Below are 22,166 nucleotides of genomic sequence, written 5' to 3' on the forward strand. Positions count from 1 at the left end.
CCTCTACCGCTCCCCCTGCTTGTGTGGGTGCTCTCTCTCTTTCTCTCTCTCTCTGTGTGTCAAATGAATAAATAAATCTTTTTTTAAAATGAGCAAATCATAGGCAAAAATAACTAACCACTCAAAGAAACAAAGCTCCCTGAGGAAGAATAAAAGAAAGGTCAGAAATACAGGAATTTCAGAAACTAAAAATATAAGACACAGATTCTGAAAACCTTACACTTACCACATTTGCAGAAACAAAAGACATTCATGAAAATGTATGTAGGTATCAAAAAAACATAAGAAATGACTAAGCAGATTTTTAAAAATCAAATGAAATTTCCAGAAATGAAAAATTTAATGATAAAAATTATAAATGTGCTTAATATCAGTTCACACCTATGTTAAGTGGTAATTGGTTAAATGGAAGATAGATCTGGCTATCCAGAATATATCATATGTTTTATCATAACAAAAAAAAAAAGAGAGAAAATAAGAGACAGTGAGACTAGAGTAAGAAGTCTAACATACATTAAGATACAGTTCCATATGGAAAAAAAAGAAAATGACCCAGAAATAATTCTTTGAAGATAATATATTTGAGATGTACCAAAACTGATGAAAGACATCAACCCTCTCATTCAAAATAACTAACAAGTAGCACCTGGGTGGTTCGGTCAGTTAAGTGTCCAATTCTTGATTTTGGTTCAGGTCATGATCCCAGAGCAGTGAGACTGAGCCCCTCATCGGGCTCTATGCTGGGCTTGGAGCCTGCTTCAGATTCTCTCTCTTCCTCTCCCTCTGCCCTACCCCTCTGTCCCTCTTCCCTCCCTCCCCCATGTTCAATTTCTCTCCCTCAAATAAAATAAATAAATAAAATCTTCAAAAAAAAATACCTAACATCTGTATCTTTGGGATAAATACCCAGTAGTACAATGGCAGGGTCATAGGGAAGTTCTATTTTTAATTTCTTGAGGAATCTCCACACTGTTCTCCAAAGAGGCTGCACCAACTTGCATTCCCACCAACAGTGTAAGAGGGTTCCCCTTTCTCCACATCCTCTCCAACACATGTTGTTTCCTGTCTTGCTAATTTTGGCCATTCTAACTGGTGTAAGGTGATATCTCAATGTAGTTTTAATTTGAATCTCCCTGATGGCTAGTGATGATGAACATTTCTTCATGTGTCTTATAGCCATTTGTATGTCTTCATTGGAGAAGTGTCTGTCCATATCTTCTGCCCATTTTTTGATATGATTGTCTGTTTTGTGTGTGTTGAGTTTGAGGAGTTCATGACCATGCCATTGCACTACTGGGTATTTACCCCAAAGCTACAGGTGTAGTGAAAAGAAGGGCCATCTGTACCCCAATGTTTATAGCAGCAATGGCCACGGTCGCCAAACTGTGGAAAGAACCCAGATGCCCTTCAATGGACGAATGGATAAGGAAGATGTGGTCCATATACACTATGGAGTATTATGCCTCCATCAGAAAGGATGAATACCCAACTTTTGTAGCAACATGGACGGGACTGGAAGAAATTATGCTGAGTGAAATATGTCAAGCAGAGAGAGTTAATGATCATATGGTTTCACTTATTTGTGAAGCATAACAAATAGCATGGAGGATATGGGGAGATAGAGAGGAGAAAGGAGTTGGGGGAAATTGGGAGGGGAGGTGAACCATGAGAGACTATGGACACTAAAAACCAATCTGAGAGTTTTGAAGGGGCGGGGGGTGGGAGGTCGGGGTACCAGGTGGTGGGTATTATAGAGGGCACGGATTGCATGGAGCACTGGGTATGGTGCAAAAATAATGAATACTGTTATGCTCAAAATAAATAAAAAATAATTAAAAATTACCTAACAAATGCCAAGCAGGATAAATTAAATCAATAGTTAGACTTATCATAACAAAACTTCAAAACCAAAGGAAAAGAAAAAGGCTTAAGAATCACCATAATGAAAAAGAAAAAAAGAAAAAATAAAAACCATATTATTTCTAAATGGACAACTATTACAGTGAATAGATGATACAGAGAACATAGGAGTCAACCTAGAATTGTAATACTAGCCAACATTTTTTTTTCAGATTGTAATTTCAGTTATTTTATTTTTAATATTTTTAGATTTTTTTATAAATGTACAATATAGCCAACATTTTTTAAGAAGGAAATTAAAGATATTTTCAGGCAAATCAAAACTGAGAGAGTTTTGTAGCTATCGCCTTCACTAAAAGAAAATTCTAAAGTATATTCAGTAGCTATAAGAAAATGAGTGAGTTTTTTTTTAAAGATTTTATTTATTTATTTGACAGAGAGAGATCCCAAGTAGGCAGAGAGGCAGGCAGAGAGAGAGAGAGAGAGGGAAGCCGGTTGAGCAGAGAGGCCGATACGGGACTCGATCCCAGGACCCTGAGATCATGACCTGAGCCGAAGTCAGTAGCTCAACCCATTGAGCCAACCAGGCATTCCAGAGTGAGATTAAAAAAAAAAAATATAGGAAACAAAAAAATCCTTCTATAATAATTCATAAAATAAATAAAGCTTTCATAAGACCGATCAAGAGAAATAGGGTAAAAGCTCTAAAGCAATGCATAGAGAAGGATAAATACAAAGAAAGGAGACATTAATAAAATAAACCATAACTCTAAACTAATAGATTTTAAAACTTAAATGAAATGATCAATTCTCCCCAAAAATCCTAACATAAAGAAATGGTCTCAAAATATTTTAAAAACCAGAACTGGCCTTTTAACTTTTAAAGAAATGGTATTGGGAGTTAAAAAATCTTTTAAAAAAGGAATTGCTACCCAGGACCAAAGAGTCATATTTTAACTTAAATTCAAGAATGAGGAAAAAAAAAAAAAAAAAATTCAAGAATGAGGTGAACTTTCTTTCACACTTACTGTTGCAAAGAACTAAAACACTGGAAAGATTCTAAAATCACTGCATGAGGTTACTAGAACCTCAAATATCAAACCTTACAAGGACAGCATATGACCAGAAAATTACAGACCAGTCTGGAGAAATTCTAATAAAATATCAGCAAATTTATTCCAACAATGCACACCACACAGTATACCATGACCAAGTGAGTTTCATCACTGTAATGCAAGCTAGATTTAATATTATAAAATCTATTTGCTACAGTTTACCACTATCATAAAGAAGAAAAAAAGATCTTACATTTATCCCAGCAAATACAGGAATAGCATTTGATAAAATACAATACCTATTCAAAACCAAACTCTCAACAGAGTAGAAGTAAGAGGAACTCCTTACCTTGTTAATGCTTATACCAAAAACCCACAGTGAACAGCTCCACTAAGAGTGAAACAGCAGAAGAATTCTTCCATTGGTCACCATCGCTTGGACCAAGAAACCAACCACCCTTGCTGCTACAACCCAGCCAAATGCCCAAGGCGAATGTCCAATGGGTTTGTATGGTGCATTGGGATGGCAAAATGGCACTTCTTTAGAAACCATTCTCAAGTTTCAATAGGCTATCACCTTCACAAGCAGAGCAGTGTCTTTCATTTTCTAGCCCTGTACGTGTTAGCCCAACCTCCCCACATGTCAGATGTGACTTTACCTACATGACTCAGATTACTAGCAGCTGCCGGGTACCCACCACTCTCCAAGAAGAGTGGTTGTTTTTGTGGAGATTCATAGCACAGATGGAGCTCACAGAGTTTGCCTTCTACATGTTCCTTGACAAGTAGGAATCCCAGAGAAAGTCACCTCATAGGCAAATACTGAAAAGGCTGCCGGTGTTTTATTTTCTTTCTGCTTCCTCTACTTAGCACCTCGTAGCCCCTGAGGATTTCTAAATATTTCATAAGATCCTCTCCATTCACTCTCATTACTGTCTCCTAAGCGTCCCAGAAGCCATGATGCCTTTGGAGAGTCAGCTTCATCCCACCCCAACAGGTCTCAAACAAGGACAAAAATAGTTCAGACAGATCTCCTTTGGGGGTTATAATGAGTCTTTGGAGCAGCTGTAGGCTGCAGAACACCCTCGGTAATCCTAAATGTGCACCCACGAGTCCAGGCAACTACAAAAGTTAACAACAACAGTTCACATTTATTGATCTACTACGTGCCCCATGTTGTTCGAACTGTTGTAATTGATTTATTCCTCACACCAATCCTAGGACAAGAGTACTAGTATTGATCTCATTTTATAGATAAAACAAGCCAGGAACAGATGGGTTAAGTCACCTGGCCAAGGTTACGCTGATAACAACTGGCAGAGACAGGACTTGTAGCAACTGAAGAGTTTATACTCTGAACCACTGAGCTAGGTCTCAAAAAACAGCAGTTTCTTTATTTTCCCTAAATAAACTTAAATGACTCCCTGAGTCCTCAGATGGAAGGAAATTCATCTAGGTCACTTTTGGGGCACCACTTCAAATGTCTGCAGTTCCACGGGCTGTGAATCATCATGGGCACAATCCGGGTAGACTCTTCTGTACAGGAGCTCAGAATTCTCCTCTAACATATCACATGATTATGTGTCTAGAAAACAGTATTTCCTCTAAATGCTCACGTGCCAGAGCAGTGAAAAGTTATATTTCAGTCAAGTTTATAGGTCCCTTCTCCCCTTCACAAGCTTACTACCAGAGGCACAAGTAGTCTGGGACATTTGGGAAAGCCCCCTTGTCTCTACTTCATCTTGGTCTCTGTTCCAAACTGGTCACTGGGGGTGGGTTCATGGTCTTGAAGTCAGAGGCTTTGCTCGCTAGATGCCAAGCTTGAGCCCATAGGCCAGCACCGGGAGGAAACACTGCAGTATTCAGTACCCAGCCTCTACACCTCACATCTGATCTTCCAGAAGCCCTGACAACCCCTCAGGTCCAGAGAAACAGCAGGAGACAGAAGATCTCATATCTCTGTCCCCAAATTGGGTCCTAGGAAGAGCTCTCCAAACCTTTTCTTCTCCCCAACTTTGCCCAGTTCCTCAAGGTCCTCCTCTCCTTAGATAACTTGATTCCATGACTCCATGAATCTACGTTGAACAAAAGCTCTCAGTGGGTACTGTTTTTGCTTTGGCAACTTTTACTTCTGGCCCTGTCACACAAAAGCCATTATTAACTTCCTGCAGTAAGGAAAAAAGACTTGGCCACTATCTTGGAATATGGAAGGGAAAATTACCTACAGCCAAAGAACAAAAGACAAATTATTATTTCAGTAAATTATCCTACTCCTTATATATATTTACTTAAAAATAGTCTTAATGGACATATCCCAAAATATTAATAGAGTGTACCACAGTCTCGGGACCTTTTAAATTACTTTTTTTTCTTTTAAGGATGTTTTTCAAGTTTTCTACAATGAATGTATATTTAAGATTTTTTTTCAATTGATTTTAATTTAAAAGTGTTCACTTGGGGTTTTATGTTAACTAATTCAAACATTAAATTTTTCCCCTCATTTAAGAATGCCAAGAAGAGTACAGTTCACAGTCAGACAAATATATCTCTGTGGTGTATATGTTAAATGATTTCAGTGAGTAGAGTGATTGCATACACCAGGTTTTATTTTAACATTAAAACAATCTTTAGGGGAAAAAAAAAGCTAAAAATACTCCTCAGTTCCTAGGGGAAAAAAGGAGGAAATGACCACCCACTTAGTAAAGTGTTAAAATTGGGTCCCAACTCTCACAGAAAAATGGATTCAAAATCACTTTGGTTTGCCCTGCCTCACCTCAATCACTGTTTTAGAGAAAAACTTTTTTCTGGAATTCAGAAACAATGAACATGTTTTGTGGTGGACATAATACATGCTATATCACTTCCAATAACATCAATGACAAGCCACGGTTTGACTATTGAGATTAAAATTTATCTCACAGCTATTCAACTCTAGTGCTTTCTGGATTTTATAACCAATTTCCCAAAGCAGATTATTCCTCCTGACACTGAAGGTTAGACAGTTTTGAGTCTGTAAGTGTGTGTGTGTGTGCATGTGTATAGTGTGTGTATTTTTATAGGAAAAGAAAACAGACCACCCCAGAAGTTAGGATATTTCTAATATATTTTTTGAGCACAAATACTTTTTCCAGAAGTTGGGGAGTAAAAATCATAATAGTAAGTGCTGGAATTTTCCATATTCTAATGGTTTTCCTGGAAAAATAGAAAAATAAGGTTAAGAATGGTGTTGCTTTCCCAAGAAAAGTGTTGAATCAGCTGACTTCCATACATAGCTTAGCAGTAATTAGAATTCCCACATATTGTTAAAAAGGATGACTTGTTATTAGTGCATCCTCGACACTGACCTGAATGGATTAAAGTAATCAACTGTCCTTACCCTTGGTTTCTAAAGATAATTTATTGTTAGTGTTAGTTCATTTACTTTAATTTTAGCTAAATTAACAGTAATGGAGGACGTTAAGACTATCCAGCAAGTTGTATTTAAAATATACATCTATACATTTCAAAGCTGAATCATTCAAATTCTATTGCTAAATTACATGTACTAAGTATACACTACCTCCACTGATTCCCATCACCACTTCAAAACAAAATGTGCTTAAACAGTGATACTATTATTACAGCCCCATACAGTGTGAATAAATGTGGCTTTTTAGTCATTCAAAAAGCTTTCAGAAAAAAATAAACAAACAAACAAACAAAACAGTTGCCCATACTCCATAATTTCAAACTTAGGAAAATTTTTTTTTATTTTTTTAAAGATTTTATTTATTTATTTGACAGAGAGAGAGATCACAAGGAAGCAGAGAGAGGGGAGAGGCAGGTTCCCTGCCAAGCAGAGAGCCCGATGTGGGGCTCAATCCCAGGACCCTGAGACTGTGACCTGAGCCAAAGGCAGAGGCTTAGCCCATTGAGCCACCCAGGCACCCCTATTTTTTTTTTATTGTGTTATGTTAGTCACCATATGGTACATCATTAGTTCTTGTTGTAGTGTTCCATGATTCATTGTTTGCACATATTGCATGGAAAACAAGAAAAATTAATTTAAATAAAGAGAAGGGAAAATTATCACCACTCCCCCAGTAAAAACTTTTTTCAAGCATTTTGAATGTTTTGAAGGTAAAAAGGTGAAACCACCAAAACAAACAACCAAGATGTTTTGTTTTCTCAAAGATATATATAATTTTAATATTGAGATAATTTAAGATGTTAATGTAAGCAAGAATGAAAAAAATTAAGACCCCCCTTATCTCTTATATTCACATCCTTTTTTTTGCTTTTAAATTTTTAAAATGTATTTGAATTTCCTTTACTTTTTTAACTTTTATTCAAACATTAGATCAGGACCAAAAGATAGAAGAGGAAATTTTTGAAAGACTATGAACATAGCATTATAGAAGGAATCACGGAATCACTAAGGAAAAAATAAAATAAAATAAATAGCTCTGTAAGCAGAGATTGAGAGCAAGGAATACTTAAGGAAAGTTGAAAGTTGTGGTAAACTTCAATAAAATGGCCTTCAATAAAGCATACTTTCCAGTAGTCTTTCTCCTGTGTGACTACAGGCTTGCAACATTAGACTAGGCCACTGAAACGCTCACACCCATAAAGTGAGCAAAGGCTTGATAAGGGCTTGCACATTAGGACTTTTCTTTCTGAAATGCTCCCTCTTAGAACCCAATTCTGGGGATGCGGGATGCCCAAGAATCCATGCAGAATATGTGGTATGTATATACAATGAAATATTACTCCGCCATCAGAACGGATGAATACCCACCATTTGCATCGACATGGATGGAACTGGAGGGGATTATGTTAAGTGAAATAAGTCAACCAGAGAATTACAATTATCATTTGGTTTCACTCAGATGTGGGACATAAAGAATACTGTGGAGGGCCATAGGAGAAGGGAGGGAAATCTGAATGGGAAGAAATCAGAGAGGGAGACAAACTATGAAAAACTCTGGACTCCAGGAAACAAACCGAGGGTTACAGAGGGGAGGAGGGTGAGAAGATGGGGTAACTGGGTGATGGATATTAAGGGGGGTACCTGTTGTGATGAGCCCTTGGTGTTATATGCAACTAATAAATCACTGAACACTACAAAAAAAAAAAAAAAACTGAAAAAAAAAAAGAGAGAGAGAGAGAGAGAGAGAGCCCATGCAGGGATCTCAGGTGGAGGATAACTAGGACCTCCACTAAATTCACAGCCAGGGGCTGGTATCAGTTGTTATCCATTTAAATGAGACCATTTTGCACTTTCTAACCATCCCAGTGCCTCCAGACAACCCTATATTAGGCAAAAACATCCATTCATACTACAGAAGTATAAAAAATAGTGAATTCCTATTGTGTTAAGCCACTCTGTTTTAGGATGGTTTGTTTCAAAGCAATAAATATCTTCTAAAATAAGAAAAAAAAAATGGGACTCAGGGATTTTAGGTAATTCTCCCAAGGTAACATGAAGGAAAATTGTGGATCAGGGTTCAAAACAAGATCTCTCTGACTTAAAACCCCATGTTCTTGGCCCAATGTAGCCCATTGTTAATATTGAAATAAGGGGGGGAAGGAGTCTCATTTTTTTTTCTTTTTCTCAACTGAACAGAGCATGCAGCTTCCTTTTACAGTAAGTAGAAGTACATGCAACTGCCTACATCTGATGCCTGCAATCAGAGACCCCACCTGGATCCCATCTCAGAGTTCTGTAAACAAACCACTCCAGAAAGGTCCTGACTTATGCTCTAAATAAGCAGTTTTCTCTGGGTGCCAATCATCTCATTCCTGTCTTCTATACTGAACTCATGGAAGCTGAGACCCATACAGCTGTCTGACACATTTCTCAACTAAAAAAGAGCAAACGGACTATTCTGAAAAATGAACATTACATCGTTTCTCAGAGAATGATTCAGAGTTTACATCATTAAAAAATTGATTTTAGTTTACCAAAACTTCTCTGCTCACATTTAATTTTGTGATCTAGATTTTGAAGGAAAATTAGAGGAATAAATGTTGAGAAGTATGGTCCACAGACTATTCTGTTCAAGAAAGTAAAAAACCCAGTTGTCTTCTTCAGAAAGGAAATAAATGAATGATCAAAAAGCACATGAAAGTGCTCACTAGACACATGATAAATACAAATTAAAATAACAATGGGATACAGCTATCACTCATCAGAATAGCTAAAGTTAAAAACACAAAATATTAGTCAATACATGGAGCAACTATAATTCTTAAACATTACTGGTGGGAGTAAAAAAATATACAACCACTTTGGGAAAAATCTCTGGCAATTTCTTATAAAAAAAACAAATATAGGGGGTGCCTGGGTGGCTCAGTGGGTTAAGCCACTGCCTTTGGCTCAGATCATGACCTCAGGGTCCTGGGATCGAGCCCCGCATCGGACTCTCTGCTCAGCAGGGAGTCTGCTTACCCTTCTCTCTCTGCCTACTTGTGATCTCTCTCTCTGTGTAAAATAAATAAATAAAATCTTTAAAAACAAAACAAAACAAACAAAAAAAAACAAATATATACCTAAGCCCATGATCTAACAATGCTCCCCTTAGGTATCGACAGTAGAGAAATAAAATCATATGCCTACAGAAAGAATTATTCGAGAATACTGATAGAAATTTTATTTACAGTAGCCCAAAATGGAAACAGTCTAGGTTCCTATTGCTAGAAGAATAAATAAATACTTAGTGTTCTATTCTATTCATGCAATGGTGGTTGTGAGTAGAGACACTTCCTCCTGCCGGGAGGAACATAACCTCCATCAGCCCCACGGCTGCCCCTCTGGATTTAGCTTCTTATGGCTGCTTCTAACAGATGACCGGACACAGTAGGTGTAATGCTGGAGACCTTGGGTCTACTTTAGTAGGCAACTCTGACTTGAGAACTCCCCATCCTTCTGTCTGAAACTTTCTCAGAGCTGCTCTGTAGTCAGAGGCTCTTCCTATTCAGTCACCTTTAAAGCCTCTTCTCCACCACAGGTGTCAGACCCACATGAAGGACTGAAAGATCTCCCTACCTATGTGGACTCCTTTCTCTTTTTCTTTTGCAAGTGTTTCCATATTTTTCTTACACATCCAATCCTGTCTATCTGTTTCTCAGAGGCCCCAACTAACGCAATTACTCATGTATCTCAAAAACATTCAGATTCAAAAAATTCAGACTCAAAGGAATAGATACAACATGATTCCATTTATATGGAGTTCTAGAGCAGGTAAAACTAATGTATGATGAGAAAAAAATCAGAGTAACAGTTGCCTTGAGGGGTTAGGGATAGGCACTGACTGGAAACAATATGACATAACTTTCTATAGTGATGATAATGTTCTATACTTTGATAGAGGTCTGGATTGCATTAAATTCATCTAATGGTAGGCTTCAGATGTGTCCATTTCATCACATGAAAATTTTGCCACAAAACTATAAACAAATATTGAACTCTAGTTGATATGCATGCTGAAATATCTGAATATTTAATCTGAAATATCTGATTTCTGCAACTTCCTTATTTATCAAAAAAGTAAGATGGTTTGATGGATGGATAGAAGGATGAATAAATGGACAGATATGTAATAAAAACAAGGTGATTAAAATGTTCACAGTAGAATCTAGGAAAGACTATACAGATATGTACTATAAAATTCTTTCAAGTTTTCTGTATACTTCAAATTTTTTTTAACAACTTCAGACATTGCTGACTTAAAAAAACAAAAACAGGGGGCGCCTGGGTGGCTCAATGGGTTAAGCCTCTGCCTTCAACTCAGGTCATGATCTCAGGGTCCTGGGATTGAGCCTGGCATTGGGCTCTCTCCTCAGCAGGGGGCCTGCTTCTCCCCACCCCACCTGCCTCTCTGTCTACTTGTGATCTCTCTCTCTGTGTCTAATAAATAAATAAAATCTTAAAAAAAACACAAACAAACAAACAAAACCCAAAAACCTTGTTGACTTCAAGAGATCAGGTACCAAAAAGATGAAAAAAGATAATAACCTTAGACTAGAGGATAATGTCAGAATAAAATAGTTATTTTCAGGTTAAGAATCAGAAAATAACGTTTTCTCAGTAGATGTGTTCTACCAATACAAAGCAGTAAGAAAAAAAGAAAGATATGGCATCCAGAAAATGAGAGATTCAATGTAGGGGCAATATAAAGAAAATTCCCAGTTTTAATAACAGTAAGAAGCCCCAGGATGACAAAAGTGAAACTTGTCTAGATAACAAATACTGAAAAACAGAGAGCTCAAAAAAGGATGTTGTTAAATAGAGATAGAGATAGAGAGAGAGAGAAAAAGATTGATAGATTATCTATGGCGCTTGATTTATGATCTTGTGAGGAGCTCATACATCTGAAGAATTTGGTGATTGTTAGTAATAAGTGTATATTAAAAAAAGCAAAAATGGTAAAACAATTCATTATTAACACCAAAAAAAACCCTGAAAGCTTTATTAGAACTAGAATATTACCATACTACAAGCTCAGCTGATAACAACATTAATGTAGTCAAAAGAATGTAGACATTCAACATTGATTTGGTCAAACACTGCTACAGCTATATTGATAATAACAGATAATGTTTATAATTGGAAAAATTGAGAGCTGAATTACTTAGATAAGTATATTATTTAGAGATACAGCAGTAAAAAGAGCTGATAGTTAGTAATCCCTGTCCCTGAAAGCAGAAATTGGGCACAGGGGGTATATGAAGGGGGCTGCTTTCATTGGCTTAAGACTAATTGTCTTTCTTGGCTCTTAAAAGTGTGTGTATGCATTTTCTTTGATAATTTATAATTGAAAAGTTTTTCTATCTAGTAAAACTATAGTTATAATAAGAATTTATTTTTTCACACCCTATCATTGTATCTACCAGACATTCTTTGGTATGCCAAAAAGTAAAGAATGTAAAGACCAGAAAATAGGGAGACCATAGTCAACTGACCATGTGTGAACTGTCTAATCCACTCCATGTGTTCCTTGGGAGGGTCCGGAACTCACTTCTTTCATCAAAGTTTGTGATATACATTAGTGAGAATAGCAGCAGGACCTTAGAAAAATATTTTCTTGATAGTTTTCTTTGGGATACAAGTGGGTAAAGTGCCCAATGAATCAGCTTCTCTGATCCAGTAAGCTGTCCATAATGTGGCCCTTAATTCTCAAAGGGGAAGGAGGCATGGTTATGACAGCAATCAGAATGTTCTAATGACATTTCTCGCAACCCCCAACTATGGGATTTCTGGGGTTGAAACAGAAGGATAATGCAGTAAAGTCTTACTTGACTTACACAATTGAAGGGAAAAAAAAAAAAAAAAGCTTCTGGGTCTCATAAAAAATACCACCAAAATAGCAATTAAATTATTGACCTCTCACCCAATTCCTAGACCAGGATCATTTCATAGACCTAAGGCTCTTCTTTATTAATGACCTTGAAGGATAATAAAATCTTAAGTAACAAATTCTGTATTTTCTAGGAGGTGCATTATATAGCGATAAGGGCTTGCATTTGGGAGTCAGTCTATCTGAATTCAAATTCTGGCTCTACTGCTTTCTAGCAGTATAACTTTTGGCACTTGGCAGGCTGACTGTGTTATAAGAAAAGAAAAGTATCCAAATATTTAAAGAAATATAAAACACTGAGAGTCAACATTAATTCCTGAGAACCTAGGATTCTAGCGTGATCGACTAGTATTAACAGAATTAAAGCAAATGGGCATTTGTTCACCTCCTGCTAAGCCAGGTCTGGATGTTCCATACAGCACTGCTTCCAATGGAAGCATTTACTTTACATTCAACATGACCCATGGAGATGCTGCTTTTGTCATGTGTCAATCATCCAGAGCCAAAAAGAGGTGAAACAGACTGGTGAAGATTGATTTAAGTCATCATGTAGGAGAAATTCATTGAAAATTCACCCTGCAGTTCTGTAGAAGCATTAACTGTTCTGAACCAGCAAGTAGTAGTAAGTGATTGTTCTTCCCAAAACCAGAGTTTACTAATCCAGGAACCAGCCTAGAAAGATGATGCTATTCACAATTACTTAATTAGTAATAAACACCTTGCAAAATTTTGCTTTCCATCCCTTCATTTCCAGACTCTGCTGGTATAGAGAAAAGAGGAAAGCTTTCAACATTTAATGGAGCAGAGACTTCCACTGGGCCATTTCATGTTCCTTATGCATGTGAAGGAAGAAGCAAGAAAGAATAAAAGGAAAAGAAAAGGAGTGTTTTAGCCTGGTTTGATTGATTCTAGTTCTTAAAAAAGAAACAGGATTGCTGTTATACAATGGGAGCAAGGAGGAGAATAAACAGAACACCCTCTCATATTACAAAGTCCAGTGCTAAAAGTTAATCAAAGACTCTGGCAATCTATTCAGGCAGAACCACCAAATGCTTAGATCCTTCAGGAATGAAGGCTTGAGTGACCCCACTGGGTAAAGAATCCCAGCCAGCTGAGGTGCTAGCAGAAGGCAATGCAAACAGAAATGCATGGTGGAGGAAGAAAGTCATAAATACCAGCTACTGACTCGTGGCCAGATGTAGAAACAAAGACTAATGCCTCTACCTATTTTATTTCTTTCCTGTTGAGTCAGGGCTACTTTTATACAATTTAATGAAGTTCCCTTTCCTTGAGGGAGGTTTGCTGTTAGTTACTAATGATGTAATGCATGCCTTCAGTGGCAGGATTCTGAAGTGGGATTGTGCAAAACTAGAGCAAGTGGACATCACCCAGAAATTCTGGATTACAGCCTGACTCACCATGGGTTTTCTCCCAAAGGGGAGGAAAGAGGTGCATTTTAAACTGTCTATGAAATAGTGACATCATGTTGGGTGAAGACATTTTTCAAAATAAATATATGCAGAAAGAAAAGAGAGGTAGCCAAAACGGCAAACTGTAGTGAATTTTTGTCACTTGTTGTCTATACAAACCCCTTCTTTTTTTTTTTTTTTAAAGATTTAGTTATTTATTTATTTGACAGAGAAAAATCACAAGTAGTCGGAGAGGCAGGCAGAGAGTGAGAGAGGGAAGCAGGCTCCCTGCTGAGCAGAGAGCCCGATGCGGGACTCGATCCCAGGACCCCGAGATCATGACCTGAGCCGAAGGCAGCGGCTTAACCCACTGAGCCACCCAGGCGCCCCCAAACCCCTTCTAATTGGAAGGAATCTTTGCTATATGAGCATTGATGGAAGCACCACACACCTACCAATACAAGGGTCCACCAAAGCCAAGTACACTTCCTCCTATAGCAGCAGCTATGATAGGGACATGGCCTAGACTCAGTCACTGGGCTCTTTTTTCCCCAGCTTTCATACCTTCTGTGAGTGACACACAGATGAAGCTTATGATGCAGGGTTCCGTGGCAGAGATGGGCCATGATAAAAGGTTTACTGTCGGGACGCTCTCAGCCAGTGGCCATGCCCTCACCAGAGCATTTTAAAGGTGAGGCTCTGCCTCTGCTCCTACTTCCTGCCCTCCTCTTATGCCCCACCATATATATATATCCTTTCAGTAAATTCTTTCTCCTTAGAATTGTTTTCTATTGCTTACAACCAAGAACCAAGAGAGACAAAACTGTTTCATACTTTAGAAGAGACAGCGACTTTGTTGCGACTGGGCCATCTGAAGGCAGGAAGGGAAGAATATATGGCTTTGTTAAAGGAGGCCAGCCTTTCTGCCTGCAGCCAGCAACCAAGTATGTCAGAAAGATAATATTGAGCCAGAATCTCTGCCCCACACTAACATAAGTGAGAGCAAAGGGAGAGGGGGAGCTTTGCAGGATTTATGACTGAGACCTGGAAAATCCTGACCCCAGGCATGCTCAAGCCCTAACTCCGGGGTGCTTTCCAACCACCTATGCACAAGCTTTATATGTTATTTCACGAGTTCACAGATCCCAGAAACTTTCCCTGCCTTAGATGGCCCCAGTCATTCAACAGATAAAAAGTAACTGAGTACAGGAATGCTGCCACAAATGGAACCCTCAAATTAGGTACAACTAAACTAGTGAAACTATTGATTAATTCTGAAAGACGGCACAGAATCAAATGTTACATTTAGGAAGCCAACTGAGCGAAAAAAGCTACAAAGTGAGCTTTTGTGAGTCAAGGTGCAAACTCAAAATCTGTATAAACTTTCCACATAAATATCTTTACATTTTAACAACTATACATAAAATGGAGTTTTGCTACAGAGTGTAATTCTTGTGTTAACTCTTCTTTCTTTACTCAATTTTAAAATATCCTCTTTCCTTTTACTATATCCAAATGAAGTTTTTGTCTTTTCCTCTTCCAGCAATTTTTGTTCCAAATGGACTAGTGCCCAGCATTGCTGAAGGGAGAATTTCTCCTCTGGAGTCAGTGGCTTCCATAGAGGCCAATAATTCAAGTTTCCTCTGCTAATCTAAATTGAGCACCGGAAATAAAGCTTTGGTCCTGGCCAGCTAGCCTCTCTCAGCCAGATTCAGCTGAATTCATTTGAAGGTGCAGCAAGGCAGCATGGTACCCAAATGCAATCTCTATTTCAGCATCCCTGGTGAGCCCCAGCCTTCTCCTACTCTCCCTCTCTTAGTAAGATGCAATACCATCAGCGTAGTCTCCCAAAGTAAACATACAGAATAGACCTAGATTCCTACCTCTCCCCTTGTTGCTGATCCTCTCAAATCTGTCCACTTCTGTCCAGCCCCTTGGGCAGACCCTCATCATATCACACACAGACTGCAAGCAGTAGCCCCTGAAGCCCTCCAGAAGCCTGCTTCCTTCGCCCCCCTCCCAAAAGCATTCACCAAAATGACTTGTCTCAAACACATCACTTTCCTGTTTAAAATTATTCAATGACTATCCATTAACTTAGGAAGAAGCCCAAACATCTAAGCATATCTGCAAGTTCACAAAGAATTTAGCTCTCTAGAGCCAACTGAGTGTAATTTTTGACACCTCTTGCTTTGCATCTCCTCATTCTTGGGGCTTTGTTTGGAGGAGGGGAGGAGACTGTCCTTTGAATATCCTCTTCTCAAAATGCTCACTCCCCTAGCTAAATCTGCACCTCTGAGCCACAGCTCAGATATTGCCATTGCCAGAAGCCTCTCTGGTTGGCAAAACCTTCACACAGTGTATGCAGCTCTCTAAAGTCTGTCACCAAGTTATAATTCCTACCAGCACACCCAAGGCAGCTGTGTACTGCTCAGTGTCAGGCTCTTTATACCCAATAAGCAATAAGCAGTCTCCGAAGGAGGGAATGATTTATAAATGTCGTTCTTTCCTATTGCTATTTTCCCCTCCCTAAGTAGACATACTCCGTAGGCAATAAGATATTCTTCAGTTTTTCTGTTTAGAGTCTAATTCTTGGATGCAGGGCCTTCAAGTTTTACTTCTACATTAAAAAAAAAAAATGTCAGAAGTAGTTCAGCACACTGATAAGGAAAAAATATTGTTCGGGGTGCCTCGGTGGCTCAGTGGGTTAAAGCCTCTGCCTTCGGCTCAGGTCATGATCTCAGGGTCCTGGGATCCAGGCCCACAGTGGGTTCTCTGCTCAGCAGGGACCCTTGCTTCCCCCTCTCCCTGCTTGCCTCTCTGCCTACTTGTGATCTGTCAAATAAATAAATAAAATCTTAAAAAAATATATTGTTCAATAGAGAAGATAGGACTCCTACATTTTGAAACTATACTTTGTCGATGATACTAAAAAAATAATCCTCTATCATCTTTGAGAAGAATGAAGCTTGTCTGACCTAGTGGTAGTTATGACATTCCACAACACCCAGAGGTTATATGCAGTAAACTTTCTATGCAAACATTCAGGTTTTGCAGTAAAATTCCTTGTTTTGTTCTGTTTTGTTTTTTCCCTTGGCTTTCGTGAAACCTAAAATTCAGATTTGTCATGCTCTGACTCCCCATACACTGTAACTTTGTGTTAGAATGCTATATATTTTATTTGTTTGTTTAAAATTGAGGCCTAAAATCATACAATATGTCAAAAGAGAAATAAACACTTGGATCAAATATGCAAAGACCTCTAAACCTGTCTTCTCTGAAAATTCTTCTGTCATTCAGGGAGGAATGAAAAGTTGCAGTGGCTGTTGGGTGTTTTCTCCTGAGGTACAACTAGGAAAGTTATTGTGCAATATGAAACATGTGTGAATACGTCACCAAATTCCATTTTATGAGATACCTACTTTCACTGACAGCCCTGATAACATTCCCTAGAATCAAGTATATTCATTAATGTATCTAATTTGGGAAAAATATTTTTTTAGAGCTGTCAATTCTCCAGTAGGCTTTAGCTTAAAAGATGTGGAATGGAAAGGATACTAATTGTGCTGAGTTAATTAATTCTTAAAATATATGTGGTAGAAGTTATAAGATGCAAAAGGACAGCTGGAATTCTGGATTCATTTCATTTACTAAGAAGATGAGATAAGAAGTGTTTAGAATTCCCTTTTGCAATTGTTGTAGAAATACTATAGCAACAGAAATTCTACAACTCTGTATATTTTCAAAACAATTTTCTCTTCTCTACATTTTGTAAATGATGAGGAAAAAAGTGCAGCCTTTGAGCATCTGGAAGATTGTTTATCTATATGTCTAAGTCATACATTTTAATTTTGTAAAATTTTTAACAATTTAGAAAGAGGTGTTCTTAGGAAAAGCATAGAGTGTTAATTTTTTCATTTAATACAAAATATTGATGAAAGTTAGAAAATTATGAATGAAAGCATTTGAACACAACATTATGAAGTTTTTGTTTTTGTTTTTGTTTTTTTACAGTCTAATCTCATAGAAAGAATTTTGCATTTAAAAAAATGGTGTTTAGGGGCACCTGGGTGGTTCAGTGGGTTAAAGCCTCTGCCTTCAGCTCAGGTCTAGATCCCAGGGCCCTGGGATCGAGTCCCGTGTTGGGCTCTCTGCTCAGCAGGGACCCTGCTTTCCTCTCTCTCTCTGCCTGCCTCTCTGCCTACTTGTGATCTCTCTGTCAAATAAATAAATAAAATCTTTTAAAAAATGTTTAGTAGTTTCATTTGTCTTTCAAAGTCCAGTAGTTGCATGACTTTCCAAGACTGTCAATATGAGTTAAGAGCCAATCCCGAAAAGAAGCTTCTTAAATTATTTTTATTATCTATATTTCATTTAAGACTAGAAGGAAAGTAATATTCCCCATGAGCCAATCAGCAGTGGTTAAAGTGCTTGATGGTAAATGGGGAATCCATTAGTCATTAATACTGGGGAGTCCTAAATTCTAATTTCTCCCTTATCTCTTTGTTATGATCCTATTATTTAAGCCTGGGAGGGGAGTTTGGTTTAAAGAAGCCTTTAGGAAATCATCAAGCAGTAGTAAGCAGGACTTGAAGATGTACTGTGATTTCCCTAGTGCCCCACATTATAATTCCTTTATTGTAATACCAGATTGGTATCAAATGTGAGCACGCAGTTGCATCTGATGTTTACGCATTTTGATACCATTAGTGCATTACAAGATACTGTGGTTTGCCCCATCTGGGGGAAGTTAACAATTCAGACAGAAGTTTCATATTACAGATCATAGGTTGATTACTCTTAAGGGACCCAGCAAGGGCTGGGGTTTTTATAAAAGATCTGAGCTGCCTGGAGTTGAACCTAAAGAGAATTTTCAAAGACTACTGCCATATTTGGCCCTTTAAACAGACCCTTTTAAAAAGGAAAGGCAATAATAATCACTCAGATTTCACTGTAGTGTCAAGTTTAACTGGAGGAAAAAATAACTGATCCTCTATTTTAGGCATTATCTCAACAAAGAAGTGAGGTTGTTAAAATCTCCCATAAAGTAATATTGTATGACAGTTTCAAATTACACTGAGTGACAAAAATGTCACGCCAATGATAACAAAGTCCTTAAGTGTTTGTTCCACATTAAAAATCTGGTGATTAAAAAATCACAAAAAATTTTCAATACTGAGAAGATAAATCCTTTTACCCCCCTTGGAGTATGTGACCAAGTTATGCCATTTCTCCCACTTCATTTTTTTTTTTTTTAAAGATTTACTTATTTACTTGAGAGAGAGAGCATGCATGAGAGTAACAGAGAGCCCGCCCTGAATGGGGAGGGGCTGAGGGAGAAGAGGAGAGTCCTACACAAGACTCCATGCTGAGAACAGAGTCCAATACCGGGCTCCATCTCAGGACCCTGAGGTCACAACCTGAGCCAAAACCAAGAGTCCGATGCCTACCCGACTCCACCACTGAGGTGCTCCCATTTCTCACTAGAGAAAAACATACAGAATGTATGATTTTCCATGTTGTATTGGTGCATGCTACTCACTCTCAGATCTAAGGAAGCCTTCTACTACATTTTACTTTTATTACTACAACCACAGGGTATTAACTACTACCTCACCATTTTTCTTAATTACTCAGAATTGGAATATCAATTAAACAGAATATTCATTCGGATTCCACCATTGTAGGTCCATCTTACCACCTGCAGCACACATCATTTATTGACTAACCAGCTCTGGAGTGATACGGAAAGAGCTCCCCAAGGTATCCACAGCAGGCAATATAGTAGAGCAGAAGCAGTCTGGACCTCATGGTAGCCTGGCTTCAATGCCAGTCAAGATCATTACCTCTCAGCTGTGTGAGAAAGAAGGGTTATCGCTAAGTGGTAGTCATTTTACCCATCTAATCCATTCTTACTTCCCTAAATCTAATTGTAAACTTTCAACCATTCAGCACTACCTTCAAACTCATCATTCGTTCCTCACTCTTTGACTCTCAACACATGAGAGTCCTTAACTGAAAACGAATGACTTTAAAACGTTTTTACTGGACCTCCTATTGCATCTGTAACTTTTTCCCCCGTGCATCTCATAGTAGGTTACATGTGTACATGGAGGTAAGTAGCAGAGTAATGGGTTAACATCTTCCTGGAATATTAGCTTCTTTTCAAACATTCAGCAAAGATAAGATTCGAATTACTGAACTTTCAAAAGTTGCAAAAACATGGGCAAATAATACCAGCGAAGTGTGGCTTTTTCATGATGGCCAAACTTACATTTCTTTCTGGGAGCCCCTGGAGTACAAAATTTTCATAAGTTTTAATTAACTGAATAATATTGTTTAAGATATTTTAAATAAGATTTTAATTTTAAATTATTATAGTAGATATAAATTTTTCATATATCAAAACCATGGGAGTGAGATATGTAACTTTATTTTTCCCAGAATATATATCCCCTGAAATACACATAATCCCATCTAGTCCTCGACCCTTATAATTGGGCTTGCTGATTTCAATAGGAATGGAAAGAACTTTGACCTGCCAAGTTCAGATGGTGGCAGAAGTATAGCATCCGTCTTTATTATCAGGGGATACATTCAAAATCTTTAATGGCCAATAGGATGCAGGTCCCAAGAATCAAAATGGATCCTGGCCACTGCAAAGGACCAGCGTGTACAAGCAGAATACCATCCCTGGTTTTCATAGCAAACAAGAGAGTCAGCATCATCATGCAAGTTTCAAGAATGCCAGATATGCAGAGACCTTTAGCTGAGGTTTATTAATCAAATACAAGTAATAGATACTACAGTTTTACAGGATTTGTATAACCAAAAATATTCTAGAGACCAAACTGAGCTATCCACATAACAGTCATGGCCTCTGAGCCAACTCCCCACACTTAGAGACCCTAGAATAAAGTAAAAATCACACATGTTAAGTTAGGATATACTGTACCACCTAACACTGCATCATGTTCTCTAGAGCCTTCCCTCAGCCTTTCAAATCAACATAAGGTAATGTTCATGGGGAAAAACAGGAAAGAGAATTACCTAAACCTTTTAGGCAGAATTGGATCTTGAGTTATACCTAATGTTATAAGGTTCCAGTAAGCCATAAAGTCACCGTGGTCTGACAGAATGAGGCTTATGGGGTCAAGTGCCAAAATGGAGTATCTGCCAAGGCCAGCAGAACAACAAACCTTTCCAGTGACTATTTTCCCAGCTTACTGGCATACACTTGGATGGACATCTTTGGCTACTGGAAGAATCCCTATGCTAGTTCACTGACATGAAGACCATTATAGTAGAAAGAGCCAAATGCAAGACATTAGTGTTCCTCAAAATAGGAATGAATACTAACTTCTATAATAAAGCTTCAGGCATTTAACCCAATAGATGTTGATTTCTCACTCACATGACAGTCCCAGTGTGCATGTTCCTGGCTGGCAGCATTCATCTACACAGTGGTTCAGAGATCCAGAATCATTGCCTCTTCAATCTCTGCCATTCCCTAGAGCACTGCTGTCCTCTACATCTACAGGGATGAACCAGAGAAAATTAAAATAGGGGGAAAAAACTGTAAAAGAAGCACAAAACTTTTTAAATGTCTTGGTCTGAAATGGTAGTGACCATTTCTACCTACATTCTGTGAGGTAGAAGTCAGTCATATGGTCACATTTCACTAGAAAAGAAGCTGCCAGGTATAGCCTAGAAATAATTTCGAGAATAAAAGAATGACAATTTTGGTGAATAGCTGGTATTCTGCCACATGGAAGAATTTGAGAGATTTATGGCATACCAATCATTTAAGAGATGAACTTCTTCCTAAATCTGTATCTGTAGATTCACCAGCAACTCCTTTCAACTGGAAGACTGGGGATGAAAAACTGGTTTGGTTTTCAGATGGTTCTCCATGTTCCTCTCCAATAGCTAATATAGATTACTACTGAATTATAGTCCTATTTGTTTGTGGCCCTAAAAGACAGGGAAGAAAGACAGTCCTTCCAATGGAGGGTATTTTGAATTATACCTCTCCTTACCTGCTATTTCTTTTTTTTTTTTTTTTAAGATTTTTATTTATTTATTTGACAGAGAGAGATCACAAATCGAGAGGCAGGCAGAGAGAGAGAGAGAGGAGGAAGCAGGCTCCCTGCTGAGCAGAGAGCCCGATGTGGGACTCGATCCCAGGACTCTGAGATCATGACCCGAGCCAAAGGCAGCGGCTTAACCCACTGAGCCACCCAGGAGCCCCCTGCTATTTCTTTAAAGAAAGATCATCTGAGACTTTTCAGTACTGATTCACAGGCACTGGTAATGGCTTGCCCAAATGGAGATCCGGGAACTGACCAAGGCTAATAGTATTTACGTCCCATGGGAATGTTACAAAACGGCCACCACTATTAAAGAGATGTTTAGGAAAATAACAATGACAACACCACCACATACAAAGCATTCTTCAGGGAAGGCAGAGACAGCTGGTAAGGCTTTTATGAGTAGCTTCAGAA

General features: G+C 38.2%; 1 protein-coding gene across 1 annotated transcript in view; it reads right to left on the reverse strand.

The window, feature by feature from the left end:
• SLC27A6 (solute carrier family 27 member 6) overlaps window positions 1-22,166 on the reverse strand; it is a 368,583-nt gene that overhangs the window by 342,834 nt on the left and 3,583 nt on the right. Inside the window, exon 2 of the mRNA XM_082725821.1 lies at window positions 21,077-21,196. Coding sequence (XP_082581947.1) covers window positions 21,077-21,114 — 38 coding nt within the window. The 5' untranslated portion in view covers window positions 21,115-21,196. The remainder of the gene's footprint in view (window positions 1-21,076; window positions 21,197-22,166) is intronic.

Source organism: Mustela nivalis (genome assembly GCF_964662115.1).
Source record: "Mustela nivalis genome assembly, chromosome: 3".
NCBI classification, from domain to species: domain Eukaryota; kingdom Metazoa; phylum Chordata; class Mammalia; order Carnivora; family Mustelidae; genus Mustela; species Mustela nivalis.